At 39.9% G+C, this 26,758-nt stretch overlaps 1 protein-coding gene across 4 annotated transcripts in view; it reads left to right on the plus strand.

Moving 5' to 3' along the window:
• The window catches only part of LOC106604032 (uncharacterized), a 64,523-nt gene that overhangs the window by 4,931 nt on the left and 32,834 nt on the right, over nucleotides 1-26,758 (plus strand). For 2 of the 4 annotated variants that reach the window (XR_014392235.1, XM_082974822.1), the window contains exon 1: nucleotides 23,350-23,467. Coding sequence is in view for 3 of the 4 variants with exons in the window: in XM_082974822.1 (XP_082830948.1) it covers nucleotides 23,461-23,467 (7 nt within the window). In the remaining variant the exon portion in view is untranslated. Of the gene's footprint in view, nucleotides 1-1,543; nucleotides 1,729-2,738; nucleotides 2,877-3,127; nucleotides 3,267-6,860; nucleotides 7,036-7,272; nucleotides 7,415-11,222; nucleotides 11,370-16,495; nucleotides 16,552-16,711; nucleotides 17,858-17,946; nucleotides 18,030-18,104; nucleotides 19,622-23,349; nucleotides 23,468-26,758 lie in introns of those variants that run through there. The other 2 variants (XM_082974821.1, XM_082974823.1) reach the window with 2 other exon arrangements.

The raw sequence follows: 26,758 nt of genomic DNA on the forward strand, positions 1-26,758 counted from the left end.
AATCCCCGAGCTGACAAGGTAAAAATCTGTCGTTCTGCCCGTGAACAAGGCAGTTAACCCACTGTTCCTAGGCTGTCATTGAAAATAGGACTTTGTCCTTAATTAATAACCTGTTGGGGCTAGGGGGTAGCCTTAATCCCCCAGTTGGGATTGCTAGCAAGGCGGGAAATTCAAAACATCAAAAATCTAATAATTTCAATTTCTCAAACAATCAACTATTTTACACCATTTAAAAGATAAACATCTCCTTAATCGAACCACATTGTTCGATTTTCAAAGAGGCTTTACGCCGAAAGCATGAAGTTAGATTACGTTAGGACAGTACATAGCCCAAAAAGTACAAACATCCATTTTCAATTCAAGGACAGGCGTCACCAAAAGCAGAAAACCAGCTAAAATTATGCACTAACCTTTGACAATCTTCCTCAGATGACACTCCTAGGACATTATGTTATACAATACATGCATTTTTGTTCCATCAAGTTCATATTTATATCCAAAAACAGCATTTTACAGTGGCAGAATTTTACGTTCGTTCAAACATGTCAAACGTTGTTTAGCATCAATCTTTAGGGCAATTTTTAACGTGAAACATCAGTAATGTTTCAACCCGACCTCTCCTGTGTCTCCTGTGTCTTGAAAACCGTTTTTGATAAATGTCTCGCCTCACATGCATGCGCAGGTGCGCGCAATAATGAAGTGACGACGTCCCAGGGACGTCAACTTCTCTTCGTTGTCATCCGGTCTCTGTTCATCATTGACGCTTCAAACAACTTTATAAAGATCGTTGACATCTAGTGGAAGCCGTAGGAAGTGCGAAATGAATCCTTTGTCACTGTGTGATCTATTAGCAATGACTCGAATATAGTACAGCCACAAAATTCTAATTTCCTGGTTGCATTTTTCTCAGGTTTTTGCCTGCCATATGAGTTTTTTTATACTTACAGACACCATTCAAACAGTTTTAGAAAATTCAGAGTGTTTTCTATCCAAATCTGTTAATAATATGCATATCCTAGCTTCTGAGTTGGTGTAGGAGGCAGTTAAACATGGGCACATATTTTTTTCAAAATTATCAATACTGCCCCCTAGCCCCTAGACTTTTCTACCTAAATAAAAAAATACAAATTGTATATCTATTTCACAATTTGAAATTGATTTTGCCTGTTGTTGATAACTAAGTGTTGTTTGAATTAATATTATCTATTGTTGATAACTAAGCGTTGTCCACAAATGATTATGTTGTGCCTAACCACTCCCTCTTCAATCAGGCTTTGTTGGAACAAGGTTTGTTCTCTACAGAAGGCTTGTTGTATCATTGTAATCCCTGACAAAGGATGAAATGAATCAGAGTTTAGAATGTTCTGTACTATTGAACGTACCATAATGATAAAGGCATTTAGCTATATGAAGAATGCCTTGCTCCTCCTGGTTCTCTTACCCTCCTTACCAAAGAGAACATTTGTCTTTGTTCCACACTTGTTAAAGACAGCAGTCTAGCAATGTGTCTGAAGTGGTGGTTTTATGAAGTGTGACGTTGCAGGTGGACGTTCTTTACAAGACAGCCTTTACACGTTGTGGTACATGGTTGTGTACCAGTGAGGACTGTGGGAATGAGGTTATGATAGAGGGTCAGACAGTGGACCAGGAGATGTCTGGGGACTGGTGTCAGTCAGAAGGAGTCTTTAATGTTGACTTATCCAGTAACACAGTCGCCTTTTCTCTGCGGTGAGTGTTTCATTTTTTCTTTTCTATTCAAATCTTCAAAATCAAAAAAAAATCACATTTTATTTTTATATAGCCCTTCGTACATCAGCTGATATTCTCAAAGTGCTGTACAGAAACCCAGCCTAAAACCCCAAACAGCAAGCAAAGCATGTGAAAGAAGCACGGTGGCTAGGAAAAACTCCCTAGGAAAAACTCCCTAGAAAGGCCAAAAACCTAGGAAGAAACCTAGAGAGGAACCAGGCTATGAGGGGTGGCCAGTCCTCTTCTGGCTGTGCAGGGTGGATATTATAACAGAACATGGTCAAAATGTTAAAATGTTAAAATGTTCATAAATGACCAGCATGGTCAAATAATAATAATCATAGTAGTTGTCGAGGGTGCAACAAGCACGTCCGGTGAACAGGTCAGGGTTCCATAGCCGCAGGCAGAACAGTTGAAACTGGAGCAGCAGCACGGCCAGGTGGACTGGGGACAGCAAGGAGTCATCATACCAGGTAGTCCTGAGGCATGGTCCTAGGGCTCAGGTCCTCCGAGAGAAAGACAGAAAGAGAGAAAGAGAGAATTAGAGAGAGCATATTTAAATACACACAGGACACCGGATAAGACAAGAGAAATACTCCAGATGTAACAGACTGACCCTAGCCCCCCGACACATAAACTACTGCAGCATAAATACTGGAGGCTGAGACAGGAGGGATCAGAAGACACTGTGGCCCCATCCGATGATACCCCCGGACAGGGCCAAACAGGCAGGATATAATCTTCCATGGATCTTCCATCCATTACCAGTATCATTATGAACCTGATTTGTATTAACAGGGAACAGATAAGTTATTGCATCCTGGTTACCAAAGTAGTTATAGAGAACATGTCCAACATGCCCCATTACAACAGGAAGGAGAAAACACACATTAGTTAATACACACAGTATTGTACATGATGAACACCATAACAACAACAGTGTTTAGGATGTGGACTCACCTTTCACCTTTGTCTCTAAATCATTACAGATTGAATAGAAGTTTATGGATAGACAATGATAATTCTGTTGTTGTTTGGAGGCTGTGGCCCTATGTGGATCTTGGGGTCAGGTCTGACACGGGGACAGTCAACCAATCTCCACAGACCACTGTCATACCTCTGATGCGGTAAATTCTCCTACTTATCAGTATAAAGTGATTAGGTCAATGAACAAGAGATTTTATCAATCTGTGTGTTTTATTCAGTCAATAGAAAACAGGTCTGAAACACTGCAATAATCTCTCTCTCTCTCTCTCTCTCTCTCTCTCTCTCTCTCTCTCTCTCTCTCTCTCTCTCTCTCTGTCTCTCTCTCTCTCTCTCTCTGTCTCTCTCTCTCTCTCTCTCTCTCTCTCTCTCTCTCTCTCTCTCTCTCTCTCAGTGTCCCTGCTAATTGTCAAAGAGATGTCAACCTGTTGCTGTTTGATCCAGATGGGGATATGGTCAGATGCAGATATGCAGTACCAACGGATGAGTGTTACACATCAAGTGACCTTCCTAATGACTTCACTCTACGAGAGGTTAGTATCCAAGTAGAACAACACAGACAACGATGGACTATGATGATGAAGGCAGCAACGAGCTGTCCAAAGCAGGTCACTGTCATTTAACATGCCAAGGCACCAACCAGCTGGCCAAAGCAGGTTACTCAAAATTTGCTCAAAATGAATAAATAACAATTGTCTTCCTAAAGCTGTTTGTGATATTCTAACAGCATATGTGTGTTAAATATACTTATTTAGGAAAAGTCAAGGATGGATTGGGGCATGACTTTCACATTTAAATGTATATGCAGTCAAAATGACTGTATCGGCACGTCTAGTGTTAAGTGTTCTACAGTATATTGTTAGTTGATGAGGTGTTGTTCTACAGTATATTGTTAGTTGATGAGGTGTTGTTATACAGTATATTGTTAGTTGATGAGGTGTTGTGTTCTACAGTATATTGTTAGTTGATGAGGTGTTGTGTTCTACAGTATATTGTTAGTTGATGAGGTGTTGTGTTCTACAGTATATTGTTAGTTGATGAGTTGTTGTTCTACAGTATATTGTTAGTTGATGAGGTGTTGTGTTCTACAGTATATTGTTAGTTGATGAGGTGTTGTGTTCTACAGTATATTGTTAGTTGATGAGGTGTTGTGTTCTACAGTATATTGTTAGTTGATGAGGTGTTGTGTTCTACAGTATATTGTTAGTTGATGAGGTGTTGTGTTCTACAGTATATTGTTAGTTGATGAGGTGTTGTGTTATACAGTATATTGTTAGTTGATGAGGTGTTGTGTTATACAGTATATTGTTAGTTGATGAGTTGTTGTGGATGGTTGAATGACAGTCATGTGATTGCTGTAACGTTCCAGGTTGATCCAATCAAAATCAAATTTTATTGGTCAAATACACGTGTTTAGCAGATGTTATTGCAGGTGTAGTGAAATGCTTGTGTTTCTAGCTCCAACAGTGCAGTAATATCTAACAAGTAATATCTAACAAGTAATATCTAACAATACACACACTCTAAAGTAAAGGAATGGAAATAAGAATATACAGTATAAATATTTGGACGAGCGATGTCAGAGCGGCATAGACGAAGATACACTAGAATAGGATACAGTATATACATATGAGATGAGTAATGCAAAATATGTAAGCATTATTAAAGTGGACAGTGATTTGAGTCTGTATGTTGGCAGCAGCCTCTAATGTGCTAGTGATGGCCGTTTAACAGTCTGATGGCCTTGAGATAGAAGCTGTTTTTCAGTCTCTCGGTCCCAGCTTTGATGCACCTGTTCTGACCTCACCTTCTGGATGATAGCGGGTGAACAGGCAGTGGCTCGGGTGGTTGTTGTCCTTGATGATCTTTTTGGCCTTCCTGTGACATTGAGGTAATATGTACATGTAGGTAGAGTTAAAGTGACCATAGATAATAAACAGAGAGTAGCAGCCGCATAAAGGGGGGAGGGGGCAATGCAAATTGTCTGGGTAGACATTTGATTAGCTGTTCAGGAGTCTTATGGCTTGGGGGGTAGAAGCTGTTAAGAAGCCTTTTGGACCTAGACTTGGCAACGGGACTTAAAAACTGTATTATCTTATGTTTCACCGAGTCGTGGCTGAACAACGATATTAATAACACAGCTGGCAGGTTATACACTGTATCGGCAGGACAGAACAGCAGCCTCTGGTAAGACAAGGGGTGGCGGTCGATGTATATTTGTAAACAACAGCTGGTGAACAATATCTAAGGAAGTCTCAAGGTTTTGCTCGCCTGAGGTAGAGTATCTCATGATAAGCTGTAGACCACACTATCTACCTAGAGAGTTTTCGTCTGTATTTATCGTAGCTGTCTACTTACCAACACAGACCGATGCTGGCACTAAGACTGCACTCAATGAGCTGTATACCGCCATAAGCAAACAGGAAAATCCTCATCCAGAGGTGGCGTTCCTAGTGGCCGGGGACTTTAATGCAGGGAAACTTGTAATAATAACAACTAATAGCTAATGTAAATTGGACAGGGCAGTTAGATTAACAAGAATTTAAGCTTTCTGCCCATATCAGATATGTCTATGTCCTGGGAATTGTTCTTGTTACTTACAACCTCATGCTAATCGCGTTAGCCTACGTTAGCTCAACCGTCCCATGTTAATAATGCTGTTATTGATGTTAATCAGAGACGTCTTCATAATAAAGAAACAGTCACTAGATATACGGCCAATTGTTTTTCATTTCTCATACAGCTGCATACTGGACTTTAACCTTAACCCTGTTTTTTATAAGTGTAGTTTTCTGTTTTCACATGTTATTATGTTTTCACATGTTATTATGTTTTCACATGTTATTATGTTTTCACATGTTATTATGTTTTCACATGTTATTATGTTTTCACATGTTATTATGTTTTCACATGTTATTATGTTTTCATGTTATTGTCACGTCCTGACTAGTATAACGGTTATTTGTTATTGTAGTTTGGTCAGGACGTGGCAGAGGGTATTTTGTTTATGTGGTTCGGGGTGGTGATTTATTTAGTCGGGTGTTTGTTTAATCAGTTCTATGTTTATATTTCTATGTTTATTCTATCCGTTCTATTTCTATACTTAGTTAATTGGGGTATGGACTCTCAATTGAAGGCAGGTGTTGTCTAGTTGCCTTTGATTGGGAGTCCTATAAGTAGGTGTGTGTTTGGTTTGTCATTTGTGGGTAGTTGTATGTTAGCACTGCTTTTGTTTAGCCTGCTACTCTGTTCCTGTCGTGAGTTTGTTTATTGTTTTTTCCTCGTGTTCACTTTAGTTATTAAATATGATGAACATGCAACCCGCTGCGCCTTGGTCCTTTTTTCCGAACGACTGCCGTTACAGTTATTATGTTTTCACATGTTATTATGTTTTCATGTTATGTTTTCACGTGAGAACATAATAACGTGAAAACATAATAACATGTTATTATGTTATGTTTTCATGTTGCTATGTTTTCATGTTATTACGTTATGTTTTCACATGTTATTATAAAGTAATGTGTAATGCAAGTGTTTTTTTCCGTAATGGGTTTAAATTTGTTTATAGATGAAACCACTTTATTTCAGATGCATCAAAGGTTAGCTAGCTACTTCAGCATTACTAGCAGCAGGCTCCCATTCTGATAGGAGAGCCAGTTAGCAGCAGGCTCCCAACGTGATAGGAGAGCCAGTTAGCATCAGGCTCCCATTCTGATAGGAGAGCCAGTTAGCATCAGGCTCCCAACGTGATAGGAGAGCCAGTTAGCAGCAGGCTCCCAACCTGATAGGAGAGCCAGTTAGCAGCAGGCTCCCAACCTGATAGGAGAGCCAGTTAGCAGCAGGCTCCCAACCTGATAGGAGAGCCAGTTAGCAGCAGGCTCCCAACCTGATAGGAGAGCCAGTTAGCAGCAGGCTCCCAACCTGATAGGAGAGCCAGTTAGCAGAAGGCTTCCATTCTGATAGGAGAGCCTTGGATTACCTAGTGACTTTCTTGTACATTTCATAAGGCATAGACAAGTTATATCCTTCAAGAATATATGGGTTTATATAATTCGTTTAAAGGTCAAAAATGTACGTAGCAATAACAGATTGCCTGTTTAATCTTGTTTTTACCTTGTCTCCCTCAGAACTGCACCTTGTCATTTTGGGGCAACAGTAATACCACTGGAACATATGCAGTTCAGTTAACGATGGAGGATTTCCCTACTCAGTCCATCTCTCTCTCCTATACTGATGGATCTCAATCTAACAGGACCTCAAACGATACACTCTGCAAACTACCTGTTCAGTTTGTAGTGAGAGGTACATATATATTATCAATATAGTTTATCTTAATATCTACTTTCTAATAAGATGTTTCTCTGTAGAGAATAAGATGATGCCTGTGGCTTGTTTCCAGTAGAAGTAGTGAATTAGATTGTCATTACATTTTATGCAGAGTTTCCAAACCTGTAGCATAGTAGAGGGGTTGTGGTAATGATTTATACTGAAAAACATGACGCTATGTGTTGTATCTCAACTCCATGGTTTGTCTCTCAGTGGACCCCCCGGTGACATCCTGTATGGAGGGGCTGTACCTACCCATGTTCCTGTCTCCAACACCAGCCCAGGGTGCACTGCTGAACGCCTCTGCAGACCAACCCCTGGAAATCACTGTCAGAGCACAGGCTACCAACTCCACGTAAGAGAAAGGAAACGTGGAAACACATAGCAGATAGGTATAGACTAAATCAGGGGTTTTAAACGCAATAGTTAGACGAACCGGTGTGTCAGCAGGTTTTCGCTCCTCCCTTGCAAGCTGTAGAAACAGATTTAAAAAACAGATACAAACACACCTTATGGAACAGCGGGACTGTGAAGCCTAGGCAGTATCTAATGGGGATCCATAATAAACACAAATACAACTATACAGTCAATACATCAACTGATATGGTTCCTGATCTGGCATGTACAGTCAATACATAAACTGATATGGTTCCTGATCTGGCATGTAAATATAGGGATAATCATGTCAGCTTTGTTATTTATATATATATATACGTATGGTTCACCAACTACTTCTCTGATAAAGTTCAGTGTGTCAAATCGGAGGGCCTGTTGTCCGGACCTCTGGCAGTCTCTATGGGGGTGCCACAGGGTTCAATTCTTGGGCCAACTCTTTTCTCTGTATACATCAATGATGTCGCTCTTGCTGCTGGTGAGTCTCTGATACAACTCTACGCAGACGACACCATTCTGTATACTTCTGACCCTTCTTTGGACACCGTGTTAAAACTTCTATGGGCTAGGTGGGACGCTAGCCTGCGGGACACAGCCAGTGAAATATCAGGGCGGAAAATTCAAAAACAACATAATGTCATAATTTAACTTTCTCAAACATATGACTATTTTACACCATTTTAAAGATACACTTCTCGTTAATCTAACCACATTGTCCGATTTCAAAAAGGCTTTACAGCGAAAGCAAAACATTAGATTATGTTAGGAGAGTACATAGACAAAAATAATCACACCGCCATATTCAAAAGCAAACATATATGTCCCACTGGCCCAGAGAGGTTAACTAACCTCCAGACGAGCTTCAGTGCCATACAACTCTCCTTCCGTGGTCTCCAACTGCTCTTAAATACAAGTAAAACTAAATGCATGCTCTTCAACCGATCGCTGCCTGCACCTGCCCGCCTGTCCAGCATCACTACTCTGGACGGTTCTGACTTAGAATATGTGGACAACTACAAATACCTAGGTTTCTGGTTAGACTGTAAACTCTCCTTCCAGACTCACATCAAACATCTCCAATCCAAAGTTAAATCTAGAATTGGCTTCCTATTTCGCAACAAAGCATACCCTCGTAAAACTGACCATCCTACCGATCCTCGACTTCGGCGATGTCATTTACAAAATAGCCTCCAATACCCTACTCAACAAACTGGATGCAGTCTATCACAGTGCCATCCGTTTTGTCACCAAAGCCCCATATACTACCCACCACTGCGACCTCTACGCTCTCGTTGGCTGGCTTTCGCTTCATACTCATCGCCAAACCCACTGGCTCCATGTCATCTACAAGACCCTGCTAGGTAAAATCCCCCCTTATCTCCACTCACTGGTCACCATAGCAGCACCCACCTGTAGCACGCACTCCAGCAGGTATATCTCTCTGGTCACCCCCAAAGCCAATTCCTCCTTTGGCCGTCTCTCCTTCCAGTTCTCTGCTGCCAATGACTGGAACGAACTACAAAAATCTCTGAAACTGGAAACACTTATCTCCCTCACTAGCTTTAAGCACCAGCTGTCAGAGCAGCTCACAGATCACTGCACCTGTACATAGCCTATCTATAATTTAGCCCAAACAACTACCTCTTCCCCTACTGTATTTATTTATTTTGCTCCTTTGCACCCCATTATTTCTATTTCTACTTTGCACTTTCTTCTACTACAAATCTACCATTCCAGTGTTTTACTTTGCCACCATGGCCTTTTTGCCTTATCTCACCTCATTTGCTCACATTGTATATAGACTTATTTTTCTACTGCATTATTGACTGTATGTTTGTTTTATTCCATGTGTAACTCTGTGTTGTTGTATGTTGTCGAACTGCTTTGCTTTATCTTGGCCAGGTCGCAATTGTAAATGAGAACTTGTTCTCAACTTGCCTACCTGGTTAACCTGTTATGGCTAGGGGGCAGTATTTTCACGGCTGGATAAAAAAACGTACCTGATTTAACCTGTTAGGGCTAGGGGGCAGTATTGACACGGCCGGATAAAAAACGTACCCGATTTAATCTGGTTACTACTCCTGCCCAGTAACTAGAATATGCATATAATTATTGGCTTTGGAAAGAAAACACCCTAAAGTTTCTAAAACTGTTTGAATTGAACAGAACTCATATGGCAGGCCAAAACCTGAGAAGATTCTGTACAGGAAGTACCCTGTCTGACCATTTCTTGGCCTTCTTTATCATCTCTATCCATTACAAAGGATCTCTGCTCTTACGTGACACTTCCCACGGCTCCAATGGGCTCTCAGAGCCCGGGAAAAAGCTGAATGACGTAATTCAAAGCCCTGGCTGAAACACATTATCGCGTTTGTCAAGTGGCCGATCAGGGGACAGTGGGCTTAGGCTCGTGCACTGGCCGCCCCCGTCTTTCTGTTTTTCCCTCTATTTACCGAAACTCAGATTCCCGGTCGGAATATTATCGTTTTTTAACGAGAAAAATGGCATAAAAATTGATTTTAAACAGCGGTTGACATGCTTCGAAGTACGGTAATGAAATATTTAGAAATCTTTTGTCACGAAATGCGCCATGCGCGCGACCCTTATTTACCATTCGGATAGTGTCTGGAACGCACGAACAAAACGCTGCTATTTGGATATAACGATGGATTATTTTGGACCAAACCAACATTTGTTATTGAAGTAGCAGTCCTGGGAGTGCATTCTGACGAAGACAACAAAGGTAATGAAACTTTTGTAATAGTAAATCTGACTTTGGTCAGGGCTAAACTTGGTCGGTGTCTAAATAGCTAGCCGTGATGGCTGGGCTATCTACTGAGAATATTGTAAAATGTGCTTTCACCGAAAAGCTATTTTAAAATCGGACATATCGAGTGCATAGAGGAGTTCTGTATCTATAATTCTTAAAATAATTGTTATGTTTTTTGTGAACGTTTATCGTGAGTAATTTAGTAAATTCACCGGTGGTTTGCGGGGGGTATGCTAGTTCTGAACGTCACATGCTAATGTAAAAAAGCTGGTTTTTGATATAAATATGAACTTGATTGAACAAAACATGCATGCATTGTATAACATAATGTCCTAGGGTTGTCATCTGATGAAGATCATCAAAGGTTAGTGCTGCATTTAGCTGTGGTTTTGTTTTTTGTGACATTATATGCTAGCTTGAAAAATGGGTAGTCTGATTATTTCTGGCTGGGTACTCTGCTGACATAATCTAATGTTTTGCTTTCGCTGTAAAGCCTTTTTGAAATCAGACAGTGTGGTTAGGTTAACGAGAGTCTTGTCTTTAAAATGCTGTAAAATAGTCATATGTTTGAAAAATTGAAATTTTCGGATTTTAGAGGAATTTGTATTTCGCGCCACGCCCATCATTGGATATTGGAGCAGGTGTTCTGCTAGCGGAACGTCTAGATGTAAGAGTTAAATAAAGGTGAAATATATATATTTTTTTAAATTAAAACAAATATACAGTCAATATATAGGGATAATCATGTCAGCTTTATTCAAGACATTTTTAGCTACAACATTTAACACATTCCATTTCAAGAAAGGAGATTTTGTATTATTTTATTCCGATTTTGAAGTGATGCAGTTCTGTCCTTGAGCTTTTCTTGTCTATTAATGTTACGTATAATGTCATGTTTTGTGTGACCCCAGGAAGAGTAGCTGCTGCTTCAGCAACAGCTAATGGGGTTCATAATGAAAAAAAAAAATTACTGTATTTGTTTTCTCCCTGTGTGTTTAAGGGTTTCAGAGCTGTTGGTGAGTGGACCTTCCGGTATCACAAAGAACACCACTGATCCAGGAGAGTACCTTCTAAGATGGACGCCCACTGAGGTTGAGGAGGGAGGGTACTATCCTGTGTGCTTCATCGCTCAGGGAGTGAACAACAGGTCAGTCTGCAGCCACTTCAACTGGAAACTTATAACACAACATAATGACTAACCAGATTAAATAAAGGCATAACATTAAACCCTGTTGGGGCTCGGGGGCAGTATTGAGACATTTTGAAAAAAATATGTGCCCATTTTTAACTGCCTCCTACACCAACTCAGAAGCTAGGATATGCATATTATTAACACATTCGGATAGAAAACACTCTGAATTTTCTAAAACAGTTTGAATGGTGTCTGTAAGTAGAACAAAACTCATATTGCAGACAAAAACCTGTGAAAAATAGATCAAAAAAAAAAGTGAATTTTGTGACTGTACTATTTAGTGTCATTGTTTTATAGATACCATAGTGAGAAAGGATTCATTTCGCAACACCTACGGCTTCCACTAGATGTCAACGATCTTTATAAAGTTGTTTGAAGCGTCTATGATAAACAGAGAGCAAATTAGAATCCAAGGAAGTTGACATGTCATCACTTCATTTTTTTGCGCCTGCGCATAAATCTGAGAAGCTTGAGTTTGTCATCATTGTTTATCTAGACATAGGATAGGTTGTGTGAAAATATTACTGATGTTTAACGTTAAAAATGGACCAAAAGATTAATGCTAAACAACATTTGACATGTTTGAACGAACATAAATAGATTATTTACTAGGTTTTTTTAGCTTTCCGGCGTGATTTTACACTCCCCCCACCACGTTTTGTGGGAGCATAATGAACGCTAAGTACTTGGTGTTATTTGGACATAAATTATGAACTTTGTCAAAAGAAACCACATTTGTTCCGGACCTGGGATGCCTTCCGGACCTGGGATGCCTGCCTTCTGATGGAGATAATCAAAGGTAAGGGGATATTTACAATGTTATTATCGATTTTAGATGATGCTAACTGTATAGCATAGCTTATTGTTCTTAGCATAACACCCCGTTTATTGCAAAATGTGATTTCCCAGTAAAGTTATTTTGAGATCTGGCCATTCGGTAGCAATTACGAGATGATAATATATTATTCTTTGAATGACAATATTACAATTTACCAATGTTTTCGAATAGTAATTTTGTTATGTTCACCGGAAGCATTTCAGAGAAGAAAAAAATCTGAATTTCACGCTACTGTAAAATGCTGTTTTTGGATATAAATATGAACTTGATGGAACAAAAAATGCATGTATTGTATAACATAATGTCCTAGGAGTGTCATCTGATGGAGATTGACAAAGGTTAGTACATAATTCTAGCTGGTTTCTGCTTTTGGTGACGCCTGACCTTGAATTGAAAATGGATGTTTGTACTTTTGTGGCTATGTACTGTCCTAACATAATCTAACTTTATGCTTTTGCCGTAAAGCCTCTTTGAAAATCGAACAATGTGGTTAGATTAAGGAGATGTTTATCTTTTAAATTGTGTAAAATAGTTGATTGTTTGAGAAATTGAAATTATTAGATTTTTGATGTTTTGAACTTCCGCCTTGTTAGCAATCCCGACTCGGGGTTCATTGCTAACCTGTAGCCCCAACAGGTTTTAACTAGCATGACTAACCTGATTAACTAACTAGCATGGCTAACCTGATTAATTAACTAGCATGGCTAACCTGATTAATGAACTAGCATGGCTAACCTGATTAATTAACTAGCATGGCTAACCTGATTAATTAACTAGCATGGCTAACCTGATTAATTAACTAGCATGGCTAACCTGATTAATTAACTAGCATGACTAACCTGATTAATTAACTAGCATGGCTAACCTGATTCATTAACTAGCATGGCTAACCTGATTCATTAACTAGCATGACTAACCTGATGAATGAACTAGCATGGCTAACCTGATGAATTAACTAGCATGACTAACCTGATGAATTAACTAGCATGACTAACCTGATGTAATGAACTAGCATGACTAACCTGATGAATTAACTAGCATGACTAACCTGATTGAAACTAACTAGCATGACTAACCTGATTAACTAACTAGCATGACTAACCTGATTAACTAACTAGTATTATCCATCCTTTCTGTAGTCTACTATCAAGACAATCAGTTAAATGTACATTCAGACACATTTTAGTTGAATGCATTCAGTTGTGCAACTGACTAGGTTTTAACCTGCATTTCCCTTCAATGGTATATGGTTTGTTTGGCTTTGACGTGTTTCATTAACCTGTCTGGGAACCTGGGACGTTTGCGTCCCACCCTAGTCAACAGCCAGTGGAATCGCGTCGCGCGAAATACAAATACCTCATAAATGCTATAACTTCAATTTCTAAAACATATGACTATTTTACACCATTTTATAGATACACCTCTCCTGAATCGAACCATGTTGTCCGATTTCAAAAAGGCTTTACAGCAAAAGCAAAACATTAGATTATGTTAGGAGAGTACCCTGCCAAAAATAATCACACTGCCATTTTCAAAGCAACTAGCATGCATCACAAATACCCAAAACACAGTTAAATGCAGCACAAACATTTGACAATCTTCATCAGATGACACTCCTAGGACATCATGTTACACAATACATGCATTTTTTGTTCGATAAAGTTCATATTTATATATAAAAACAGCATTTTACATCGGCGCGTGATGTTCAGAAAATATTTTCCCTCAAATGCTTCCGGTGAATCAGCGCTACAATTTACAAAATTACTATTCGAAAACATTGGTCGAATATAATATTGTCATTCAAAGAATTATAGATTAACATCTCGTGAATGCAACCGCATTGCCAGATTTAAAAATAACTTTATTGGGAAATCACACTTTGCAATAAACGAGGTGCTAGGCGATACAGGTTAGCGCCATCTTGGAGTCATCTAAAATCAAATATACTATTGTAAATATTCCCTTACCTTTGATTATCTTCATCAGAAGGCACTTCCAGGAATCCCAGGTACACAACAATGTAGTTTTGTTCGAAAAAGTTAATAATTTATGTCCTAACAGCTCCTTCTTGTTAGCGCGTTCCGAAGGCTACTCAAAATGTACGAGGCGTGCGGGACTTGTCATCACAAATATGCAAAAAATATCTATTTACATTCGTTCAAACATGTCAAACGTTGTATAACATAAATCTTTAGGGTCTTTTTCAATCAGAGCTTCAACAATATTCAAGGCGGACGATTGCATTGTCTTACTAAACGTTTCGGAACGAGAGGGTACCCACGGGCGCCCGCGTCATAGTAGTAATGGCCCTCCCTCTATGACCAACTTTCCAGGCCTCTCGTTCGGTCACTTTTTACCGGAGAAGACTCAAACCACTTTGTAAAGACTGTTGACATCTAGTGGAAGCCTTAGGAAGTGCTCAATGAATCCTAACTCACGGTGTGTTTCATAGGCAAAGTGTTGAAGGTGATTCCACAAATCAGATTTCCACTTCCTGCATGGAATCTTCTCAGGTTTTTGCCTGCCATATGAGTTCTGTTATACTCACAGACACCATTCAAACAATTTTAGAAACTTTTGAGTTTTCTATCCAAATCTACTAATTATATGCATATTCTAGTTACTGGGCAGGAGTAGTAACCAGATTAAATCGGGTACGTTTTTTATCCGGCCGTGCAAATACTGCCCCCTAGCCCCAACAGGTTTTAAACCAATGGTATGTGGTTGGTTTGGTTTTGTAATGTTTTAATAAGTGCTGTTTAATAACCTCTTACATCTAGACGTTCCGCTAGCGGAACACCTGCTCCAATATCCAATGATAGGCGTGGCGCGAATTACAAATTCCAAAAAAATACAAAAACTTCAATTTTTCAAACATATGACTATTTTACAGCATTTTAAAGATAAGACTCTCCTTTATCTAACCACACTGTCCGATTTCAAAAAGGCTTTACAACGAAAGCAAAACATTAGATTATGTCAGCAGAGTACCAAGCCAGAAATAATCAGACACCCATTTTTCAAGCTAGCATATAATGTCACAAAAACCCAGAAGACAGCTAAATGCAGCACTAACCTTTGATCTTCATCAGATGACAACCCTAGGACATTATGTTATACAATACATGCATGTTTTGTTCAATCAAGTTCATATTTATATCAAAAAACAGCTTTTTACATTAAACTTCCGGCGAATTCACTAAGAATTTACTAAATTACTCACGATAAACGTTCACAAAAAGCATAACAATTATTTTAAGAATTATAGATACAGAACTCCTCTATGCACTCGATATGTCCTATTTTAAAATAGCTTTTTGGTGAAAGCACATTTTGCAATATTCTAAGTACATAGCCCAGGCATCACGGGCTAGCTATTTAGACACCCGGCAAGTTTAGCACTCACCAATATCAGGTTTACTATTATAAAAGTTTGATTACCTTTTGTTGTCTTCGTCAGAATGCACTCCCAGGACTGCTACTTCAATAACAAATGTTGGTTTGGTCCAAAATAATCCATCGTTATATCCGAATAGCGGCGTTTTGTTCGTGCGTCCCAGACACTATCTGAAATGGTAAATCAGGGTCGTGCGCATGGCGCAATTCGTGACAAAAAAAATCTAAATATTCCATTACCGTACTTCGAAGCATGTCAACCGCTGTTTAAAATCAATTTTTATGCCATTTTTCTCGTAAAAAAGCGATAATATTCCGACCGGGAATGTCCATTTAGCTAAACAGAGGAAAGTAAACAAAGCTTTCGGTCGACGCGGGCACGAGCCTGAGTCTCACAGTACTGTAACCAGCCACTACCCAAACGCGCTACTTTTTTTCAGCCAGAGCCTGCAAAGCCACGATTCAGCTTTTTACCGCCTTCTGAGACCCTATGGCAGCCGTAGGAAGTGTCACGGGACAGCTAAGATCCTCACTCTTCAATAAACAGAGACAAGAAGAACGACACCTTGTCAGACAGGCCACTTCCTGCCTGAAACCTTGTCAGGTTTTTGCCTGCCAAATGAGTTCTGTTATACTCACAGACACCATTCAAACAGTTTTAGAAACTTTAGGGTGTTTTCTATCCATATGTAATAAGTATATGCATATTCTAGTTACTGGGTAGGAGTGGTAACCAGATTAAATCGGGTACGTTTTTTATCCAGCCGTGAAAATACTGCCCCCTAGCCATAACAGGTTAACAAAGATCTGAACGATGTAACAGTTGTTCTGTTGATCTTCTCAGTTCCAAGTATCACTCTGAGCTGCGCTGTGTGATCGTCAGGGTTGGAAACACAAGCGGTGGGTACAGTTTCACTACAGGAAGAGGTTAATGATCCCCTTCTCACTGTTACTTACAGATTCCAGTTGAAATTCATGTTTGAGATAATTACCACTCATTCAACCAATCAACACATCTCTGACTGTCTGTCTATTTGTTTGTCTGTCCTTTGTGCTACAGCCATCAGAACCACAGAGCCAATAATCTCTCCTCCTCTGACAATAAACCTCACAACCACAGAGGAGCCAATAACCTCTCCTCCTCTGACAATAAACCTCACGACCACAGAGGAGCCAACAACCTCCCCTCCTCTGACAATAAACCTCACAACCACAGAGGAACCTACAACCTCTCCTCCTCTGACAATAAACCTCACGACCACAGAGCCAATAACCTCCCCTCCTCTGACAATAAACCTCACAACCACAGAGGAACCAATAACCTCTCCTCCTCTGACAATAAACCTCACAACCACAGAGGAACCAATAACCTCCCCTCCTCTGACAATAAACCTCACAACCACAGAGGAACCTACAACCTCTCCTCCTCTGACAATAAACCTCACAACCACAGAGGAACCAATAACCTCTCCTCCTCTGACAATAAACCTCACGACCACAGAGCCAATAACCTCTCTTCCTCTGACAATAAACCTCACGACCACAGAGGAACCTACAACCTCCCCTCCTCTGACAATAAACCTCACGACCACAGAGGAGCCAACAACCTCCCCTCCTCTGACAATAAACCTCACGACCACAGAGCCAATAACCTCTCTTCCTCTGACAATAAACCTCACAACCACAGAGCCAATAACCTCCCCTCCTCTGACAATAAACCTCACGACCACAGAGGAACCAACAATCTCTCCTCCTCCGACAATAAACCTCACAACCACAGAGGAACCAATAATCTCTCCTCCTCCGACAATAAACCTCACAACCACAGAGGAACCTACAACCTCTCCTCCTCTGACAATAAACCTCACAACCACAGAGGAGCCAACAACCTCCCCTCCTCTGACAATAAACCTCACAACCACAGAGGAGCCAACAACCTCCCCTCCTCTGACAATAAACCTCACAACCACAGAGGAACCAATAATCTCTCCTCCTCCGACAATAAACCTCACAACCACAGAGGAACCTACAACCTCCCCTCCTCTGACAATAAACCTCACAACCTCACAGATTGCACCTGAACTTCCAACCACGCCCACAAATTTCAGTACATACGCAACCACAGCATCCCCAACTTTAAGTACAAACCCAACCACCGATCTCACAACCCATATTGTGGACAGTACAACAAAGAACAGTGGGCCTAGTAAGTACAAAATTAACTTTTGTTCAAATTTTGTAAAAAATATTTGTGTATGTGTGTTGTAATAATGTGGACTAACTGTGTTTCCACAGGATACGTTGTTGTACTGAGGATAAAAGTGTCCTCTCTGATCCCACTGACAGATTATTACATCAGAAACATGGTGTTTCAGCAGGTCAGTGTCACTGTCAGATCAGACAGGTTTCTCCTCAGCTCTACCTGATAATCACTGTGTGTGTTCTGTTTCCAGCTCCGTGAGGAACTGATCAGACTAGGGCTGCCAGGGGACTTCACGCTACGCCTGTTAGCCACTCATGACATCAGTCCCTGAGGGAGGGACAGGAAATCAGCTCAACTTTCTTCACTTCTACTTGTCTTTTCTTCCTGGTTCTGATTCTGCAGATAGTTATTTTGAAGAAGGAGTGGTTCCTTATAATGACAGAATATAGTTGATTTGTAATAATCTCCTGTGGGTCGCCAAGATTAGTTGAATGAACTGACACTACGTCTTTCTGGATGTAAGTTGAAGGACTAAAACGTAAATGATTTATGTCCACAAGAAGAAATGCAACATAAATATGATTGGTAATGTACAGAGGTAGACTGAGGTTCTTTCCTGTTTGGTAATGTACAGAGGTAGACTGAGGTTCTTTCCTGTTTGGTAATGTACAGAGGTAGACTGAGGTTCTTTCCTGTTTGGTAATGTACAGAGGTAGACTGAGGTTCTTTCCTGTTTGGTAATGTACAGAGGTAGACTGAGGTTCTTTCCTGTTTGGTAATGTACAGAGGTAGACTGAGGTTCTTTCCTGTGTCAAGAATAGTTGGTTGAGGCTCAGTTTTCTGTGACATTTTAGTGACAAAGGACACAGGTTCCACCCACACACACACACTCAGGAAGAAGTTTCACTTTCACTCACACATGGAGCATAAAGAAGAATGAACACTGATGGAGAATTGACACTGACTAAATAGAAGAACAGATTCATTTAGATTTTTAATATACTTGTTTTTTTATTCTGAAAGTGTTCTAGTACATTCTAGGAGGAACCCTAAAGGTTACCTCATTGATAGGAGTGTTCTAGTACAAACCCTTAAGGTTACCTCATTGATAGGAGTGTTCTAGTACATTCTAGGAGGAACCCTGAAGGTTACCTCATTGATAGGAGTGTTCTAGTACATTCTAGGAGGAACCCTGAAGGTTACCTCATTGATAGGAGTGTTCTAGTACATTCTAGGAGGAACCCTAAAGGTTACCTCACTGATAGGAGTGTTCTAGTACATTCTAGGAGGAACCCTAAAGGTTACCTCATTGATAGGAGTGTTCTAGTACATTCTAGGAGGAACCCTGAAGGTTACCTCATTGATAGGAGTGTTCTAGTACATTCTAGGAGGAACCCTAAAGGTTACCTCATTGATAGGAGTGTTCTAGTAGCTGTTAGTTTTTTAGACACCAACTGAGGGACTGAGCATCCTGAAGGGGGAGACAAAAAGCTCTTTATAAATTGTAGAAGGTAAGAACCCGTTTTTCTTGTTATTAAATACTGTGCTTCTCATGAAATTGTAATAGTCAAAATATATATATATATATTATATTGGTAAACCCTAATAAGGGTTTAGATAAGGGTTTAGTAATGGGCGCTGAAGGCATCTCTCAATTTAATCCAAGGTACATTTTTGTTTATCATCGATTGGTGATATTGATTTTTGATAGTTTTTTTTAATGCCTGTTTCTGGAATTTTGAATAAACTTGTTTTATTGTTCTGAAACTCGGTGTCATCAAAGAGTCATAGGAGTGCATGTCGTTTTACTCCTGGTTTCTGAAACACACTGGATTCATTGAGGATTTATAGCATCTGGTTAATTTGTCCATCGGGAACCTGAATTGCTGGTATGAAGGAACCTGAGACCCAACTAAAGGTACTGAGTGCATTGGTAGGAGTCATATGAGGGGTGATTCTGGGCTAAACCAACCCAGGAGAGAGTGTCCACTCATAGTGTCCTAAGGTCGACTATCTGGCCTGGACGATCCTGAGAAGGTGCTGTGTTGCAGGGTGAGGTAGTATAGGAGCTCGACCTAGGGGATAGCCCACTCTACTGTAAGACCCTTGAGTTTGAGGAACAGTCCCTAGCTGTATACTAGCTCAGTGGTACGGCAGAGCGGATTCTATCAGATCTGTAGGGACTAGGGACAATAAATAATAGAACTGCCATTGGATAGGCAGAGCCCACTAGAATTGTTAATCCTGCAAGGTAGGTATTTTAGCTTTGACAATTTGTGGGTTTGTACGGGATTGATTTGTGGAAATCAGGAATATCCTGGGAATATTTTGTGATATAGGAAAGCCTATAATATACCCTATGCAGTACGCAACGCAAGAACTACAATAAGGTACGCAAAAGATGATCCTGAATATTTGCACACAAAAAAATTACTAATTGCTTTACGTTCTTGCTTTAAAAACTAAATGTATTGGTTCCCACATACCAGGCTTTGAATTCACTTTACTGTAACAACCTATTTCTCCTCTCCCTCAGACCCATCTAATTTTCCATATGATGTCTGATAAGCTACCCAGGAAAGGGCTGAAAATAGCCCATATTAATATATGTAGCCTTAGAAATAAGGTTCATGAAATCAATATTTTGCTAACATCAGATAACATTTATATATTAGCCGTTTCTGAGACTCACTTAGATAATTCATTTGATGATACAGCAGTAACAATACAAGGGTATAACATCTATAGAAGAGATAGGATCGCTTATGGGGGAGGAATTGCTGTATATATTCAGAGCCATATCCCTGTAATGCTTAGAGAAGATCTTATGTCAAGTGTTATTGAAGTGTTGTGGTTGCAGGTTCACTTGGCACATCTAAAGCCTTTTCTTTTGGGGTGTTGCTATTGGCCACCAAGTGCTAACAGTCAGTATCTAAATAATATATCTGAAAAGCTTGATAGTGTATGTGATGTAAACAGAGAGGTCTACTTTCTTGGGGACCTGAATATTGACTGGTTTTCATCAAGCTGTCCGCTCAAGAGGAAACTTCTTACTGTAACCAGTGCCTGTAATCTGGTTCAGGTTATTAATCAACCTACCAGGGTGTTTACAAACACTACAGGAACAAGATCATCCACATGTATCATCACATTTCTACTAATACTGTATAACTTTGTTCTAAAGCTGTATCTGTAGCCATTGGATGCAGTGATCACAATATAGTGGCTATATCCAGGAAAGCCAAAATTCCAACAGCTGGGCCTAAAATAGTATATAAGACATCACACAAATGATTTTGCTTTGACTCTTAAGTGGATGATGTTAAAAATATTTGTTGGTCTGAAGTGATTAATGAGGAGCATCTAGATGCTGCACTTGATGGATTTATGACATTTCTTCTTCCAATTATTGATAAACATGGACCTGTTAACCTCTCTGGGCTAGGCGGGACGAATTCGTCCCACCTACGCAACAGCCAGTTGAATCCCGTGGCGCGATTTTCAAATACCTTAGAAATGCTATTACTTCAATTTCTCAAACATATGACTATTTTACAGCATTTTAAAGACAAGACTCTCGTTAATCTAACCACACTGTCCGATTTCAAAAAGGCTTTACAACGAAAGCAAAACATTAGATTACGTCAGCAGAGTACCAAGCCAGAAATAATCAGACACCCATTTTTCAAGCTAGCATATAATGTCACATAAACCCAGAAGACAGCTAAATGCAGCACTAACCTTTGATGATCTTCATCAGATGACAATCCTAGGACATTATGTTATACAATACATGCATGTTTTGTTCAATGAAGTTCATATTTATATCAAAAACCAGCTTTTTACATTAGCATGTGACGTTCAGAACTAGCAAACTTCCGGTGAATTTACTAACAATTTACTAAATTACTCACGATAAACGTTCACAAAAAACATAACAATTATTTTAAGAATTATAGATACAGAACTCCTTTGTGCAATCGAGGTGTCCGATTTTAAAATAGCTTTTCGGTGAAAGCACATTTTGCAATATTCTCAGTAGATAGCCCAGCCATCACGGCTAGCCATTTAGACACCGACCAAGTTTAGCCCTGACCAAAGTCAGATTTACTATTACAAAAGTTTGATTACCATTGTTGTCTTCGTCAGAATGCACTCCCAGGACTGTTACTTCAATAACAAATGTTGGTTTGGTCCAAAATAATCCATCGTTATATCCAAATAGCGGCGTTTTGTTCGTGCGTTCCAGACACTATCCAAAATGGTTTATCAGGGTTACGAGCATGGCGCAATTCGTGACCAAAAAATTCGAAATATTCCATTACCGTACTTCGAAGCATGTCAACCGCTGTTTAAAATCCATTTTTATGCCATTTTTCTCATAAAAAAGCGATAATATTCCGACCGGGAATCTGCCTTTCTTGCAGGAAATCACGCACAGAACGAGCAGTATGGCTGGTGGCATTGTCATGATGGAGGGTCATGTCAGGATGATCTTGGAGTACGGACATTGCAATTTATTGCCCTGCCCACATCTGCAGTCCTCATGCCTCCTTGCGTAATGTCTAAGGCACATTCACGCAGATGAGCAGGGACCCTGGGCATCTTTCTTTTACTGTTTTTCAGAGTCAGTAGAAAGCCCTCTTTAGTGTCCTAAGTTTTCATAACTGTGATCTTAATTGCATACCGTCTGTAAGCTGTTAGTGTCTTAACGACCATTCCACAGGTGCATGTGCATTAAATGTTTATGGTTCATTGAACAAGCATGGGAAACAGTGTTTAAACCCTTTACAATGAAGATCTGTGAAGTTATTTGGATTTTTACAAATATTCTTTGAAAGACAGGGTCCTGAAAAAGGGATGTTTCTTTTTTTGCTGAGTTTACTAGTCTTTATATAAGTACATCTTATTGAATAGGAATAAAGAATTTGAGCTGTTTTTAGATTGACGTTGCTAGCTACTGTACTTACATACCTCAGCCTGCCTAGTCAGCTAGCAAGCTAGCCAGACAGTTTTATTTAACTAACGTTAGTTAGCTAGCAAGAAAGCTACTGTAACTGTTATTGCAGCTCTCTGTTTTTATCAAGCTTGCACTCTAATGGCATCCCTCAAGGAGATTTTATTGTATCTTTCCAACCAGGTGAAGTACAATGAAGACACAATAGACAAGAGGTGCAACATTCAGAGAAATGCACAATTCATGGTAACGTTAAGCAGTTAGCTTCTATTAGATAACTGGACAGATGTAGCTACGTACAGTCATTTTTCATTTTTCAACAGCCATTTTCCATCTAACGTTAGCTAGTTGCTAGCTATACATATCATTCAGTGATTCGATTGCAAAATTTCAACCTAAGCTTTTTGTGATGGGGAATTGTCAAGGAGGTGGACAGCTGGACAAGTGAAAACATTTTGTTTATCAATCACATTCTTTTATATCTGAAATTATTCTGATTTCAATGAATGTCATATGAGAGACCACACAATGTTTCAATCTATCACTTTTTGCTTAAAGGTCAGTACCCTGTCTAGCCTGGCAGAAGATTGAGAGGGTGAAGACTGTGGCGCCAGAGTTGAAGCCCATCAAAGCTGTTTCACCATGGAACATGATCGGTAAGTGTCCCAATTCACATTCTGCCCTGATAAGTTGTGTGTGTGTGTGTGTGTGTGTGTGTGTGTGTGTGTGTGTGTGTGTGTGTGTGTGTGTGTGTGTGTGTGTGTGTGTGTGTGTGTGTGTGTGTGTGTGTGTGTGTGTGTGTGTGTGTGTGTGTGTGTGTGTGTGTGTGTCAGTATCCTTACATATATGAAAATCTGCATACTGTAGTTACTTGGAAGAAGGACGAAAGGAAACCTTGCTGCTCTTTCACTCCCAGCTGGGTTCACCATCTGTTAAAATGAATATAAAAAAATCACAAATAATAACTAGTTGCATTTGTACACAAAATAACCTGAAGCTAGTTTTAGTTTCCCTGAAAAAACACTGATGTTTTTCACCTCGGTGGAAGCAACAATCTTCTACAGTTGGAGCAGTTGTACGGTCGACTAGTGGAAGCGGCAGGTAGCCTAGTGGTTAGAGCATTGAGCCAGAAAAACCGAAAGGTTGCAGGATCAAATCCCTGAGCTGACAAGGTAAAAGTCTGTTGTTTTGCCACTGAACAAGGCAGTTAACCCACTGTTCCTAAGCCGTCATTGAAAATAAGAATTTGTTCTTAACTGACTTGCCTAGTTAAATAAAGGTAAAAAAAAATAATTAAAAAAGCAATGACACCCTACAAAGTATGTTAAGCTTTGGTTGACATTTGAGAAAGCAAGAAATGGTAGTAATGCTCTTCAATATACCTCTCCAAATGAATTTAGGACCATCAACTGTCCGAGCCCACCAGGAAGTATCCCGTCCTCCAGAACCAGTGTGTTCTGTTCACTCTGATTTTTTTGTGCTCTGAGTCTGAGGGGGACCAGCTTGAGGAAGGCTAAACCTTCGAAATGTGTTGAAAAGTACATACAGTGGGGCAAAAAAAGTATTTAGTAAGCCACCAATTGTGCAGGTTCTCCCACTTAAAAAGATGAGAGAGGCCTGTAATTTTCATCATACTTCAACTATGACAGACAAAATGAGAAAGAAAATCCAGAAAATCACATTGTAGGATTTTTTATGAATTTATTTGCAAATTATGGTGGAAAATAAGTATTGAAAGTTGAAAATTCTGGATAATGGAAGCCACGGTTGACCATCTGAGATTAGGCTGGACTCTTTCACCAGTCTCTCTCAATGATAGACTATGGTATTAGACTGGACTCTTTCACCAGTCTCTCTCAGTGATAGACTATGGTATTAGACTGGACTCTTTCACCAGTCTCTCTCAGTGATAGTCCATGGTATTAGGCTGGTCCAACTACTCCTCTCCCTGGTCCAACTACTCCTCTCCCTGGTCCAACTACTCCTCTCCCTGGTCCAACTACTCCTCTCCCTTGTCCAGCTACTCCTCTCCCTGGTCCAACTACTCCTCTCCCTGGTCCAACTACCCCTCTCCCTGGTCCAACTCCTCCTCTCCCTGGTCCAACTACTCCTCTCCCTGGTCCAGCTACTCCTCTCCCTGGTCCAACTACTCCTCTCCCTGGTCCAACTACTTCTCTCCCTGGTCCAACTACTCCTCTCCCTGGTCCAACTACCCCCCTCCCTGGTCCAACTCCTCCTCTCCCTGGTCCAACTCCTCCTCTCCCTGGTCCAACTCCTCCTCTCCCTGGTCCAACTACTCCTCTCCCTCGTCCAACTACTCCTCTCCCTCGTCCAACTACTTCTCTCCCTGGTCCAACTACTCCTCTCCCTGGTCCAACTACCCCCCTCCCTGGTCCAACTCCTCCTCTCCCTGGTCCAACTACTCCTCTCCCTCGTCCAACTACTCCTCTCCCTGGTCCAACTACTTCTCTCCCTGGTCCAACTACTTCTCTCCCTGGTCCAACTACTCCTCTCCCTGGTCCAACTACTCCTCTCCCTGGTCCAACTACTCCTTTCCCTTTTCCAGACATTATTTTTTCACTCTCTGCTCCTCTGTGTTGTTCTGTATCCACACTGAACAAAATCAATCCAAAGAGTCCCCTTTTTACTGTGTATGTCCATGTGATAGAAAGAACTTCAACACCTGGCTATGTCTCCGATTGAGATTGGAATCAGCTGTGGTTGGTCTATTTTACACAATTTACAGTAAATCAGATATTTCTCAATGTTTCAATGATCTGTTCATTCAAAAATGCTTATCAGCTGTTTCATTATAGCTTTTAAGCTGCTGTTGTTGCAGAAGTTGAGGCTTTATACTATATTGAAGGTTTTGAACATTAGGTCTTCATTTCTGGCATGATGTGTGCAAGCATTTGTAAATAAAACAAGAAAGATCCATCATTTTGTTATTGGGTAAGTGTCACGTCCTGACCAGCAGAGGGAGGTATTGTATCAGTTTTGGTCAGGATGTGGCAGGTTTTTTGTATGTTAAGGGTTTGTGTTGGGGATTGGACTCCCAATTGAAGGCAGGTGTGTTGAGTTGCCTTTGATTGGGAGTCCTATATAGAAGGGTGTGTTTTTCTTTGGGATTGTGGGTAGTTGTCCTTGCACTGCGTTGTATGTGCCTGCAAGACTGTTGCTGTCGTCTTTATTGTTTTGTCCAGTAGATACTTTACTCCTTTTTTTTAAATTAAAAAACATGAGTATCCACATACCTGCTGCTTCTTGGTCCATTCATGACGACACTTGTTACAGTAAGCTTGTATTTCATGAACATTTATGTTAATTTGACCAGTTGTCATTTTCTGCAAGTAAATGCCCTAAATGAACAATTTTTTATTTGGAATTTGGGAGAGGAGATGTCAGTAGTTTAAAGAATAAAACCAAAAAGATAATTTTACCCAAACACAGACCTATAAATAGTAAAACCACAGAAACTGATTATTTTGGTCTCTTCATTTTTTCCAGGACTGTATATATACACTGTATGAAAATATTTGATATTTAAACCATGAAATCTAGATGAAATATTTGTGAAATGAAAACTGCAGAAAAATAAAGTATATATATATATATATATATATATATATATATAATATACTAAAAATGAAAACGTTGTGATCCTGGTGTAACAATATTGAAACTATGCCGACACCTAGTGGACATCAAGAGGAACTACACCACACACACACACACACACACACACACACAGACACACACACACACACACACAATAATTTTAAAACAGATGGATGCTTGACATACATTGTTCTTCTTTATTAGACACTATTAGATATTACTATTAGATATATCCAATAAAGAGACATTAACAAGTCGGAATGTAAAGTCGGAATGTAAAGTCGGAATGTAAAGTCTGAATGTAATGTCGGAATGTAAAGTCGGAACGC

Source organism: Salmo salar, chromosome 04, assembly GCF_965601325.2.
Source record: "Salmo salar chromosome 04, fSalSal1, whole genome shotgun sequence".
Classification (NCBI taxonomy): domain Eukaryota; kingdom Metazoa; phylum Chordata; class Actinopteri; order Salmoniformes; family Salmonidae; genus Salmo; species Salmo salar.